The sequence below is a fragment of the Eublepharis macularius genome, chromosome 1 (genome assembly GCF_028583425.1).
Source record: "Eublepharis macularius isolate TG4126 chromosome 1, MPM_Emac_v1.0, whole genome shotgun sequence".
Classification (NCBI taxonomy): Eukaryota; Metazoa; Chordata; class Lepidosauria; order Squamata; family Eublepharidae; genus Eublepharis; species Eublepharis macularius.
The window spans coordinates 125,096,244-125,110,327 of NC_072790.1; the positions used below are offsets into that span (position 1 = coordinate 125,096,244).

The window sequence follows — 14,084 nt, forward strand, 5'->3', positions numbered from 1 at the left end:
CCCTGGGTTCACACTGCCATTTTTAAAGTGAGTTTGCAGCTGGAATTCCCACTTAGATTTTGTTGCTGGAGTCCAATTCTGGTCTAGACCATCTCAGCATAGGGGGAGGAGGGGATTCTGCCTTCCCTTTGTCCTGTTGTTCCTGCCCAAAATAGTGCCAAAGGAGAGCATTTCTACTGTGCTAAAAGGCCACCCCAAAGAAGGACTGTGGGCAAAATTCACTTGTAAAGCCAAACCAAGCCTGCAGCCTCACTTCTTTGTTTGCAAGGCAGCCAATCCTATCTGCGGTGTGAAGCCAAAGTTGCAAAGTTGGGGCAGGATAGAAGCAACATGTCCACAGGGAAATGCCTGTCTTGTCTATATGGGATCTAAGAGACATGGAATTTAGAAGGCAGCTGAGCATCAGAGAAAAGATGGGGGTGGGAAAGGAGGTGGTAGGGTGGAGAAATTGTCCGTCTCAAGCTTCTATCTATCTTGGAATGGGAAATTAGGATCTAGGTTAAATTTCCAACTGTCTGTTTTCCCACACTTTCCCCTTAAATATGGGGCATCAACTTATATAAGTAGAACTGAGCGCTTTGGAATGTAGATGTTCTTTATAATTCCCCCTTATTCAAAATCAAACGTAATATACAAATAAGTATTATTCCTGCAGTCCTTTCAAAATGAAATCTTGAGGGGGGCGTGGTGTCGACGGAGAGGAGAAAGGACGCTTAGTGCAAGAGCTCCGTCCCCCCCCTCCAATTTCTCCTTTAAAATCGTCACAACAAAAAGAAACGCACTAATTATGGGAAAGCAGATGTCTGAGAAAAAGAGGCACCAGGTAAAGGCGATAAAAAACTTACAGAACTTTTTCTGAGCCGGGAAAGGACATTAGAGTCAGGGAGACAGCAGGGAGAGGAAGACAAAATGGCAGGTGCAACTAAAACTGCCAAAATAAGCTCACCCTCCCAACAGGACAGCTTTACTGAACTGATAAAACAAATGGAACAAAATCTGCTTGACAACATAAAAATGTTATCACAGCAATTTACAGCACAATTTGCTGAAATGAAAATCGAAATAAATAAAGCAACTCACAGTGCTAATAAAGCGGTGGAAATAAACAATGCAACTCAGATAGAAGTCAATGAGCTTCAACGTAAAAACATCATCAGGAAAGATTATTAAGGTTGGAAATGGCCATAAGACAGAGGGATGTTAAATTTAGAGGATTTAAAGAAAATATTAATACAAATGAAGAGTTGCCAAAGTTTCTGGCCTCATGGCTAACAAAGCAGCTGCAGTGGAATGAGAATGAAGATGAGACTTTAAAAATAGAAAATGCTTATAGAGTAGGATCAAGGAACAGCGGAAAGAACAAATATCCCAGAGACATCATAGCTACTTTTCAAGATGGGAGCATTAAGAAAAAAATTCTTGCAACAGCTAGAGCGAGGGGAGCACTTGACTACAACGGAACCCCAATATTAGCCTTCACTGATCTACCACCAGAAGTACTGAGCAAAAGAAGAGAGCTGAAAAGAACATCTGAGGCTCTAAAGAAAGCTCAAATCAACTATAAATGGACTAATCTTGTTCATATAGAGGTCACACATCAATAACAAATCTACAGAGCTATTGATCAAGAGTCTGGAGAAGCACTGCTTAGGGCCATTGGAATTGACTCCACAACAGAAATGGAGAGGAACACACAGAAAAGAAGAATGCTATCTGCCTTATCTCCCATTAAGAATAGCAAAATACCAGTTCGTTTGAATTAGACGATTGTTCTCAATGAGCAGGACATAATTTTTCACATTGTGAATTTTTTAAAAAAAGCATTTAATTAAGATACTATAGGGGATTGGGGTGGTAGGGGGGATAGGGGGTAATTGCACTTAGCCCTCATTGTCTTTTCCTGCTCTTGGAATTGGTATTTTTATATCAATAACCTGTTAGGTAATTACCTGCAGGTCACCATGTCAGGATTGTCTATATGTGGGGTTAGGGGAATGGGAGAAAGGGGTGGGGAAGGGGTGAAGAGGGAAGGAAGTGAAAGTCAGGAGAATTTATGGTTGATAACTATCTTTAGGGGGAAAAGAAGGGGGGAGGGGGGAGGGAAGAAGGATTTGTTCTTGTAATGTTGTAGTGATTCAATGATAGTTATGTATTATTGCCTTTTTTCTCACTATTTTCAAGCCCAAGTTTATGACTAAAGTTTGTCTACCTTTTGTGAAACAATTTTAGACTATCTACTAGAAAGATATTTTATGCTGTATACCACAAATGAAAAAAAAAGAAATCTTGAGGCAGAGGTTGGTAGCTTTTAGAATTTCAAAATTAAGGGCACATGCAGTGGTAGTTATTTACTCTGCACTAGTTTGCAATCTTTCTGATTAGTTGGTGTTTTATGGCCTTTGTGGTAACTGGTGGCTTTCTTGAACTTTATTTAATTTGTTTGTTTCAAGCTTGTTAGCCTCTCCATGCTTTGAAAAAGAGGGATAAAAATTTTGGAACTAATAAAATAAATAAACTGGTTGAAAAGTGTGATAGCCGCAATCAATCATGACAAGAATCTAAGAACCACACACTTAACTTCACATACTGAAGGCTGATTTTGGCCCCTCAAATAGCAATCCTCCATGTAACATAGCAACTTTCTTTGGAACTCGAGGGGACTTCTCAAAGCAGTTTGTGATATGCTGTTCAAAAGAACAAAGTCAAAAAATCCAGTTCTGAACTAGTCTTTTAGAGCCAGACCAATATTTAATAAGCTTCATAAACTTCTGCATGAGAATGGAAGGACAGGTTGCTCATGCAGATTGTTTAGAAGTGAGCTTGGACTACAGTACCCTTGAGGTTTTACCCTTCAAAACTACATTTACTTGCTGACAGATGAAAAATATTAGCTGTTCACCTTCCAATCCTCGCTGCACAGGTGTACCGCTTACACACCAGCGATTGATTCCACTCAAACGGAGAGCCATTTCTGCAGCCTAATGAAACAAAATATAGTGAAAGTTCATGAAAGCTAGAGAACAAGTCTGCCTCATGATGTCATCAAATACAGATTAAAGGAGAACTGTAATACTTTTAACCAGCCACAATTTTTTAAAACACCTTTAAACATTCTACATTAAGACAATTTCAAATTAAGCACCTTGTGGACAGTGAAGTGTGTATATATGTGGGAGCACATAACCATATTAAGAACCCAACGCGATGGTGACTTCTTACTTCAGCCTTAACGAGTATCCCAGTAGGAAGGTGACTCAGTAAAGAACTTTATGGCTTTGGAACCAGCTTTTCCAGTGTTCTCAGCTGTTCCCTCTCTTCTTCTGCTCCCTCCACACCTTGTCCTAAGGTTCCTGTTACTCAGGCCCTCCATCACTGCGTTCTCTTCTTTTCTTCTTTGGATCCCTTCCTCTTACATTTTTTATCACTTTGCCTCACAGGGGTCTGTCTACACATATTTTCTCCCTAAAAGTGAAGTGTTTAATGGAAAATATTCATCGCAGTCTCCCTCTGCCAAATGTTGTGTGGACCAAAATAGCTTATCTTTAGTCAATGCAGATAGTTTTACAGCTTCTAGACCAAAGGCAGATCCTGTGCCTCTTCAGATGGTCATTAAACAGACTAATATCTTCCTTTAAACTATGAAGTGGAGCAAAAGACTTGATGACCTAGTTCTTTAAACTGTCAGAATACATTATGCTAAGTGGGTTTTAAAAAAAGCAGGACTGTACTTCATAGCCAGTCAAACCTCCCACAGGGAAAACGTTTAATAGAAAACACCTCCAAGGGAAAACAGATCATTAGTCATTTCTGAAGGATGAACAAGGGCAAATTTACATCCTGGTGCACCATTCAAGTAGGCTTGTCATTTAAAAAAAATGTTTAATGCTTTTCACGTTCAGCTCAAGCATGCCCAAGAGAGTCTTCTCACCTTTGCTGTGGTGCATTCTACCATTTGTGCTTCATCCAGACAAATTCGCCACCACTCCACTGCTACCAAGGGGCTTGGGATGGCCATATATCGCTTTTGGTTTCTGAAACGGCGGCCATCTTCACTATTGCTGTGGGGAATGTCCACATAGTTCAATTCACTACGAAGGACATCATAGGTAGTAATCACTACTTCTTGCTCTGCTAAGATGTGAGGCTGCAGAAAACCATGTTTCTTCACTCCTTGATAAACCTGTATGGAAGTTTGCACAAAAAACCACACTGTAAATGATGACAATGAAGAGGTTTCATAGTTGTGGAGAAAAAAACAGTCCAATGAAAACTATTTCCTGTTTTACAAGTGAATTGTAATAAACTGAAAGCTTCAAGTACATAGCACTGATTAAATATGGTTTTAAAATGCAGTTCTCTGTCAGTTGGTGTATTCTGCATTGTTTCATATTGTAATGACAGAAAGGATTTTAACAAAGAAAAAGAAGTGCATTCAAAATAACTCTTAAATCTTAAAGAACCACTTGGGGAAAAAAGTGCTAACTGGATAAAAAAATTGACTAAGAAAACATACAATAAAAAGCATGTATGACATAACTGATTCATGAAAAATAAAAGCAATATACTCTGAAAGAAATAAACACAACGCTGTACATTTAACCCCACTAAAGAAATACAGCTGAGCTACCAAAATGGGTCTGCACTAGATTATTTAGGCAAATAAGGCAAACTAGTGAATCTCAGAAATTGAACCATATTTTAGCTTAACATTGTAACATGTCCAAAGGAGGACATTTCAACAAAGATGGTGAAAGATCTGGAGACCAAGTCCTATGAGGAAAAGTTGAAAGAGCTAGGTATGTTTAGCCTGGAGAGGAGGCAACTGAGAGGTGATACGACAGCCTTCTTCAAGTATTTGAAGGGCTGTCACACAGAGGAAGGAGCGAAGTTTTTTTCTGCTGCCCCATAGGGTTCGACCAGAAACAAAAGGTTAAAATTAAAGTAAAAGAGTTTTCAGCTAAACGATAGGAAGAACTTGCTGACAGAGCGGTTCCTCAGTGGAACAGGCTTCCTTTAGAGGTGGTAAGCTCTCCTTCCTTGGAGGCTAGATAGCCCTGTGACAGCAACGATGATTCTGACTCAATATGAATGTACGCAGATCAGGAGAAGGAGGGCATGAATGGATGACCCCATGTTAGACTCTCATGGCCCTTTCTTACATGCCAATGGTAATGCTGATCACCTCTTTGGGGTCAGGAAGGAATTTTCCTCCAGGCCATACAGGGGGTCTTGGAGGTTTTTTACCTTTCTCTGGGCATAGAGCAGTGGTCACTGAGGTAATGAAAGAGAAGTAGCTGTGAATTTCCTGCATTGTGCAGGGGGTTGGATTAGGTGCTCCTTAAGAGTCCCTTCCAGCTCTATGTTTCTCTGTTATCCTTACAATTTCATACTTGTTGTTTTCAAGTATATTTACTGGTATTTCCATTTGCCTCTCAAAAACTTGTAAGGATTGCCATGAACATTATTACTACAGAATAACTGATATTTATTGTAACATATACAAGGCAGCAAAGTAATCAGATGGAAATATATTCCCATTCCATGCACTAACTGCTGTACTTCATCTAAGGCACTTTCTAAATAGCAAATACACAGCACCTGTAACATAATCTTACCAAAACTCGAAGGGAGGATGATCTCACATGCCTGTTGATCTCATCGACCCACTGGTGGCAGATAGAACTAGGAGAGATTATCAGAGTTGCTCCTGTGGGAACTGGTTTCATTGCTATAATGCAATGGGGACAGTAAAATGGCTTGACCTTCAAATTTTCTTCTTTATAGTTCACACATTCAGCATGCTGCCACAGATGACAGTTTAGGCACTGTACACGTGCCTTATAGTCTACTAAACCAAGCTCACCACAAATGCATTCAAAGCGGTAATCAGATGTATTGAAAGGAAAAATTGAACCAGGATGTTGTACAAAAGTGCTAGCATGTCCTTGGGAGACTGGAGATTGTTGTTCTTTCTGTTCATCAACTTCCTCTGAGTTTTCAGGAACATCAGTAACACTGCATGCTTTGTCTTTGGGAATTAGCATATTGCATGGCAAATCAATAGACACTAGGTCAACAGGTCTGTCCTGGGTATCGTCAGCTTTCCATCTCTTTGGATCCAATTTTGAACTTTTGTTGTATTTGCTGGTTGTACAGTAATCATGGTCTTGTGCTGGAAGAGGTGATTTAATGACATCTGCAGAGGATGTGCCCTTATCTTCCAATTCTTTGGTTTCATTTTTCTTCTTCTGGAAGGTATTTTCCTGGATCTGATTTGAACTTTTTCCCTAGTTTTTTAAAAAAAAGAAGAAAGGAAACAAATCAATTAAATCTAAATTACCAACACTATGACGGGGATCCAGTCGCCCTTCTGAGAACAGAAGGCATTTCTCTGTACAGTGGGGTTGCTCATTTCCTCCATGCCAGCAGGAGCTTTTTGGGATGGGCCAGAGGCACTATACCAGGAAGGCTGTTTCAGGTGGGTGGCCATGTTGGTCTGCAGAAGAAGAGTAATATTTGAGTCCAGTAACACTTTTAAGATCAACAGAATTCTTTACTCTCTAAGGCTTATATCCTGGAAATCTTGTTGGTCTTTAATGTGCTCTTGCTCTTAAATTAGGAAGGGAAACCAGAACTTTCCAGTGCGCTCACAGAACCCTGTATTTGGATATCTGGATCCTAGCCTTTGTAAAATCCAAGATGGTGGCAGGAGATGATGATGAATTGGAACAATATGTATATTTAGAGCTTGGGTGTATTCTTTCCATAAATTTTTAAAATATGCACTCTCAACCACTTTTAAAAAATATACCACCACAGATTCAGTTGTTTTCTTTTCTCTAATTTAGGATTATTATAGGCAAAAAAAATCCAGCCACTGCTGGAGTGATTCATTAATCTGTGCACTCCCATTACATCCACAGACACACTTTCCATTATACATTATTTCACCTACCAACTTTCATCAAAACTAAACTCAGTTCTTCTGATATAAACTAGTCAAAGTTTATTTTCAACCTTATAAAATGCCCTGGGATGGTTCCAAAGATATCTTAAGCAAAATTTGGGACGATGGCTGAAGTGCAGGAAAACACTGAATGAGAAGGCCTGATAAGAGCTCCCATATAGCCATTCCCACATGAATGTCATGCACTCTCATTCATTTAACTGCTGCTGTACTCTTTTCCTCCCAAAGAAGCATCAATATAGTCCTCAACATTTATATAGAAACAATATAAACTAAACTGTTTTTCAGACAGGAAATTATCTATCTCCCATCTTACCTTTTTCTTGGATCTATTGCAAACCTTCTGTTCTTTGTAGTTCTTGCCCAACTTGAAAGAACCTGCAAGTCCATGGCCTTTGACCTGTTCTACTGCCTTTTCTGCAATTAGTTTTTCCAAAGTTCTTTTAAGAAGTCGACGGTTACGCTGTATGTCATATTTGTATATAGCATGGACATACTTAAAAATAGCAAAAATGGATGCTCCCTTCTTTACATTCATTTCCTTTATAGCTGCTAAGAGCATTATTCGCAAGCCTGCATAAACAAATGGACAGGTAAAAGTTATGATGAGAGGCTGTAACATCTTAGATACTAATAGCCAAGTGGCCCTGATCTGTGGATACTTAAATCCAGAGACAGGAGCCATGAACAGACAAGATAGAACTTGCTATGCATATGAAAAATACTCCAGACTTACAGAAAAATCTGAAACCAATCTCCCCTTCAAAAAAAAAACACCCAAATGATAAAAGGAGCACCCATAGCTTTAATCAGATGCCTTCAGTGGCTGTTGCTGGGCAACCATAACAGTTTAGCCAGTATTCCAGGCTTTGTTTCTGTCAGTAAAAGGCAGGGCCCTTTCCTGGGCTGTTTTGGCCTTTGAGGGAGGACTCACTGAGGCCAGGCCCAGAAGCAACCATCAGATGACTTGATATCACATGACTTCAATGATTCAACCAGGCCTAGCTGCTTGCTAATGTTCAACAGCAGCCCCATAAAATGGATGAGAGGAGAATGTTGTAAGCTGCTTTGGGCCTCCGCTGTGGAGAAAGGTGGGGTATAAATGAAGTAAATGAATAATATAGCTGAAGATGGAGGCTGCAGGAAAAAGGTTGGTGGGTGAGTGGGAGGGAGGGAAGGAAAAAGGAAGCATGGCAAGTTAAGAATACAGTAGTTGCCAGGAGGAGGAAAAGAAGAAATAGTGTGGGAAAGGAAATACAGGGGAAAGTGAGGACCCCCCCCCCACAAGTCCTTGGCATTCTCTGCTCTGTACCTGGCTCAGCACAGCACCTGAAACCATGCAGACTTTATCCCAGGGAGATGCTGCAAAGGGAAGAAAAAGGGAAAGCTGAAGACAAGGGAGCAAGTAAAGGTAGTTTGGCTAGTGGATGAGAAAGAGAGGAGGAAAAGGAAACTTTCAGGGAAGGGAAAGAATAAATTATAATAGGGGGACAAGGTGCTTCCTGCACGTCCTTCAGGGTCCCCCACTTGTACTCATAATTAGGAACTTAATTAGGAACAGCTTAACTGTATTTCTATAATTGGGTTTCTATTAATTTCCATTTATAATCAATTACTAAAATGTTTAAATTAATAAAAATGAACAAATATTCATAGTATTTCAAACTATTATTCATACTATTTTTAGTATCTCAATCAATTTAGATCAGCTCTAATTTGATAAACATCTTTTTTTGTAGATTAAATATGACAGTTCAGTAAACACAGAGGAAAATGTGGGGGTTGCTATGAATTGTTTTGTTTATTTCTGTGTAATGTAAAAAATATTTTCAACTTAGAAGGAAATCTTCAGAAAAATCAGATCAACTCACTTTTCATGCTTGTGTTTAGTTCTATTATTTTATTTCTGGTGATCTGTAATTATTTTGTTGTTGTGTAATTTTTATACTGATATAAAGCCACACTGCAGATAATTTTGAAGGCTAAATATACATACTTTTAAATAAATAAAATGGCTAACTAATACAAGTGATGATTTTGTGTAATACATACATTCACTACTCTACACTCAGACAGAATTATGGATCTTATGTCTGAAGAGTGAATAGGAAAAAAGGGGCAAAAAAGATAAAGTACAAAGTAGCACTGAACTATGGCAAATAAATGATTGCCCAGCACAAGCCTAAGCACAGCAAGCATTGTAAAAATTCTGTTCTCAAGAGTAGATCTCAATTATAAACCCAGTGTGATCTTATTAGGTATACTTCACAAATCACCTGCACAAACTTATTAGTAAAGACTGGAGCATAAGGTGTGGGTTTCAATAATATCTTCTGCCATTTCTGGAGCAGGAGGACTTCCAGGCTTCAATAAGTCACCTCTTCAGTATGCAGAACAAAGCTTTCCTTAACATAGCTTATGGCAAAGTATATTTGCTGAATAATACTTACTAGGATACTGCACTTTCTTCTTTGATTTAAGTTCCATTTTCTTTATGGTTTTCTTCTCACCTCCTTCAGTGGGTTGCGGTGGAACAAAGAAATTTACCAAGAAACCCTGAAAGAGATTTTTTTTAATAAGATCATTATATGGACGCTTAGTTACAGTGGTGATGCTTAGTTAAGTGGATGCTTAGTTACAGTATTATTCTAATGGTAGTTACCAGACACTAAGTCAACAATATCAAGGACATATGTATATATACGTTCAAGGCTCAATTAGATGTTACATTTTACACAGGTTCATCACAGGGACTTGCAGCTGTACTGCAGCTGCAAGTTCTTAATGGCAATTCCATTTAGATGTACCACAAGTACCCAATCTGGACTGTAGCCATGGCAAAGGGACAGACGGGGGTCCTGCCTCCCCCCATGCCATTTTTCCTGAAGCAAAACAGCCTTTGGAGTGCCATTTGTCTCAATGGGGGCTGCAAGTGCAAAAAACTGCGGCACCAATGCAATGATATAAATTGTACCACTTCATCTGCGGAACAAAATTAAGGATGTGATTGAAAGACCAAGATTTAAAAGGTGTAGTAAGGGAACAAATACTGAATCTCACTTCTTAATAGTTTGCTCTTCATTAACCCTAATCAATATTCACCAAAGATAGTTTTTAAAGGAAATTTGGCACCCTAATACTACATATCAACCATGAAAATGCACTATGACCTGTGTTAAACAATTTACAATTACAGCTTATCATTATTCATGTAAAAATTACAAAAGTTGAAGACAAAACTTTACTTTCATTCTGTTAATGCTTATATAATATATATTAACCTAAACACGTGTTAGGGGTACAGACCCAGAGGTATAGTGGCTGAGTGGGAGGAACCACCCTCTCTGCAATAACAACAACAACATTTGATTTATATACCACCCTTCAGGATGACTTAACACCCACTCAAAGCGGTTTACAGTATGTTATTATTATCCCCACAACAAACACCCTGTGAGGTGGGTGGGGCTGAGAGGGCTCCTAGAAGCTTTGACTGACCCAAGGTCACCCAGCTGGCTTCAAGTGGAGGATGGGGAATCAAACCTGGTTCTCCAGATTAGAGTCCCACACTCTTAACCACTACACCAAATCAAGCATTCTTAACCACTCTTAACCACTACACCAAATCAAGCATTCTGGGTAATCGAGTGCTCAGTAACAGCTCTTTTACAATAGTGTTGTATATATAACTTTTACGGTAGTGTCTACACAATTACCATATCTTATTATTTGTTATTACTATCAAAGAATTCTAAAACTTTTGTGAGTCAGGATTTCCCTGTCTTCCTGTAAAGGCTAGTTTTTCTTCCCAGCAAGGCTCATTCTTATAAGGTAAATGGAAATAATAAATCATGCTTTCCACAATAATTCTATCTTAATAATGATGTTTTTACATTTACAACCAAATGCTGTTTCTTAATTATCAAAGTTAAATGAATTAAGAACTGCCACACAAGGTCAATTTACATTGTCAATCCTAATGTATAAGTAAATTCAGAAGGTATATTGGAGTTCAAATGTTAACTTTTTTAAGTGAATGCTCCGGTCTACATACATACCCACTTACAAACACATCGACTGAATCAACCCTTGAGTAGTGAAAAAACATGCTTTCATCCACATACCTATCACCTGTTTCTCACCTCAGGTAACATCAGAGCATCTTGTTTAACATCTTTTCGAGAGTGTGTTAGGATAAGAGCCAATACTTCTACTGTTTTCCCAAGACCCATCTCATCAGCCAATATTCCTCCAGGCCACTGAGGCCCTGCAACTGGGTGCTCACGGATAATGCTGAAGGTCAAAAATTCATCCTTGTTAAAGACAGTAAAAGCATGTGCTGCTTTCACACATGCTGAATAATGCATTTTCAATCCACTTTCTACGTACCTTGCAACTGAATATTATTGTGAGAAATGGGAAAATCCATTTGCAACAATCACGAAAGTGCATTGAAACTAGATTGAAAGTGCATTATTCAGAGTGTGTAAAAGCATATGCAAAATTTCTGACTACAAATTTCACTGAAGGAAATTATTTCTCTGGCATTCTCTAGCGGGTAAAGAAAATTCTCAGTATCTGTGTTAGAGAATAAGCAGACTATTCAGTCTCTAATACAGAAAACCAACTCAAAACAAAATCCTTCATAAAATTGTTTTAATCCTAGTAAATATTTTCACAAGATTGGGTATGTTCAAGTGTACAGTTCATATTTTGTTGGTGTTTGTATGGCTTATGGCTTCGGCCGGAAAAGCAATAAACATATTATTATTATTATTATATTTTCACAAGAGATGATCCAAATATTGTCAGCAAAACAGAATGATATGGAAAAATGATTACACTGATAGTCTAAATGAATTTACCACCTGTCATATTGTCTTATTTTTTCCTTGCTAAAATATTTAAAAGACAGATAGGCAGCATTTCATAGTTTAATCTTAAAAAATGTGTATGCAAAATATTTTTGTAAAGAATGTGGTGAAGTGGTATTCACAGCATTTGCTAGAAGTGCTTCAATTGTGTGCTCTTTAGCTATAATACAAAACCCAATAATCCTTACCAGCCAGTAAAAGGATTATAGTAGAGTTTTATTCCATCTAAAGTGATAAACTCTCTCCATAAGTAGTGGAGGGCATTTTCTATTGATGGAAAGAAAAAAATGAGATTAACACACATGCTGCTGTTATTCACATTTGAACTTCATCTTACTTTTTCAAGAGTACAAAAATTTCAGTTCTGAGGAATGCTTTTTCAACATTCCATACACACCCATTCCTATGTCCCTTTATTCTTTCAACTTCTATAACAAAACATGCCCAAGTATCACAGTTATAACTCTTACAAATGAACGAGAACTTCAGCAGCCTGGCACCACCACTTATTATTTTAAGGATTTTACTTGCATCAGTTCTTATCAAATGACCCTGTAAAGATAGATCAGTATCTTTAAGCGGTATATGAGGATTGGAGGACTTGAGAGATAATGATTTGCTGGGGGCCACCTAGTTAGTTTTTGGTCAGTTAGCTATGAACACAGCTCACAGCTAATTCTTTTTATCAGTTGTGCTACATAAGTTCTATTACTTACACTCCCCAATCAATTTTGTAAGGTGAAACAAGAGTTATGAATTACAGGGAGGCCATCAGAAACCGGCCCTCAGGGTTAATGTGTAAGTCTCTAGAGCTCCATCAACTTCCAGATCAATTGTGCAAAGCAGAAAATTGGAATGCAGCAGTCTAGTTGCTATATTCCATGTGGAATAATTTAAGAATGCTGTAACCTGACATTATTTTCTGCCCATGAGCCTAACTCAATGAATTAAGCAAAAACTAGCAAGGAAATTGCCAACAATATGCATATGTGTTCAGCTGCACGGCTGAAGAGAAAGGAAAGGATTTCCTGCGGGGCTCTATACATAATTAGTCAGCTTCTAAATAAAGCAATGCACATGGCCAAGTAATATAAGGCCTAATTTAAATAGCATGGGATAAGTTAAATAGACTGAGCATGGTTCTTTGGGGTTGGTATACTGTATAAACTGGATTGCTAGCACTTTCATGTGCAAGACTAAAATGCCAGGGATTTGTGGCCCGCCCAGGAGTAGACAGTGTTAGGGTCCTGATGCTGCAAATGCAGGGTGAGCAAGCTGGGCTGAATGTGACAATGAACAAGCAGAATGGCTAAGGGTTTTTTTAGCACGTTTGTCCTCATGCTTAAATTTTAAACTGGCTTTTGGCAATGAATTTAATATGTTTTATGGGCTTCAGTCTATTTCAGCTGCATGTTTTACACATATTTATTTATTTTATTTATTTGTTTCAAATGTGTATTCCGCCCTCCCCGCAAGTGGGTTCAGGGCGGATACCAACATATTAAAAATACAATTAAAAATTCATATTCATTAAAACAACATAAGCTTTTAAATAACATAAAGCTTTTAAATAAAAGCTAGAAATTTAGAAAATCAAACAGTGAAACAACTTTCAGAACAGGAAAGGCTAAACATTTTGGGCTTAAGTTTGAAACAACTAACAAGGGCAGGGAGCAGAACAGAGTTTTATAAAACATGCATATTGTGTAACAGTGAAGAGGATTTTACTTTTTAAAAAATTTTCCCCATACAAGAGCTGAGGAATACTGAGGAAAGCTCTATTGCATGTGAACTTCCCAGAAGTATCTGCTGTCTGTGTAAAAAACAAGGATACTGGTCTGAATTAGGGTTGCCAAGTTCTCTTACCCTACTGGCAAGTCTTTGTGCACACATGCATGCTCCAGACGCCAACATGATGACGTTTCTTCTGAGACTGACATCATTGTGCAAGTTGCAGGACTGCTCCTGCATTCTAAGCAGGGCAAATTCTTAAAGAATCAGCCCATTTGGGGCCCAAATTGGCCCAGCGCAAAGCACAGAGCATTCTCTTGGCCTGTGCAGTGATGTCACTCCTGGAAATAACGTTGTCACACCACACTGGTACATGCCTCAGGAGGCTCATTCTCATGCCTTTCCCTCCTGCTGGCCAGGTAAGTGGGGAAGGGCAGAAACTGGGAGCAGGAGATCCTCCACCCCCACCAGGAAACCAGCAACCCTAGTCTGAATAGGCCTATGGTCTCAGC

General features: G+C 38.7%; 1 protein-coding gene across 4 annotated transcripts in view; it reads right to left on the reverse strand.

Moving 5' to 3' along the window:
* Positions 1-14,084, reverse strand: part of SHPRH (SNF2 histone linker PHD RING helicase) — an 84,843-nt gene that overhangs the window by 45,125 nt on the left and 25,634 nt on the right. For all 4 annotated transcript variants that reach the window (XM_054974795.1, XM_054974788.1, XM_054974813.1 and 1 more), the window contains 7 exons: positions 12,030-12,108; positions 11,110-11,260; positions 9,418-9,523; positions 7,284-7,540; positions 5,616-6,287; positions 3,929-4,180; positions 2,900-2,978 (listed from right to left, as the gene is read on the reverse strand). In XM_054974795.1, the coding sequence (XP_054830770.1) occupies positions 2,900-2,978; positions 3,929-4,180; positions 5,616-6,287; positions 7,284-7,540; positions 9,418-9,523; positions 11,110-11,260; positions 12,030-12,108 (1,596 nt within the window). The remainder of the gene's footprint in view (positions 1-2,899; positions 2,979-3,928; positions 4,181-5,615; positions 6,288-7,283; positions 7,541-9,417; positions 9,524-11,109; positions 11,261-12,029; positions 12,109-14,084) is intronic.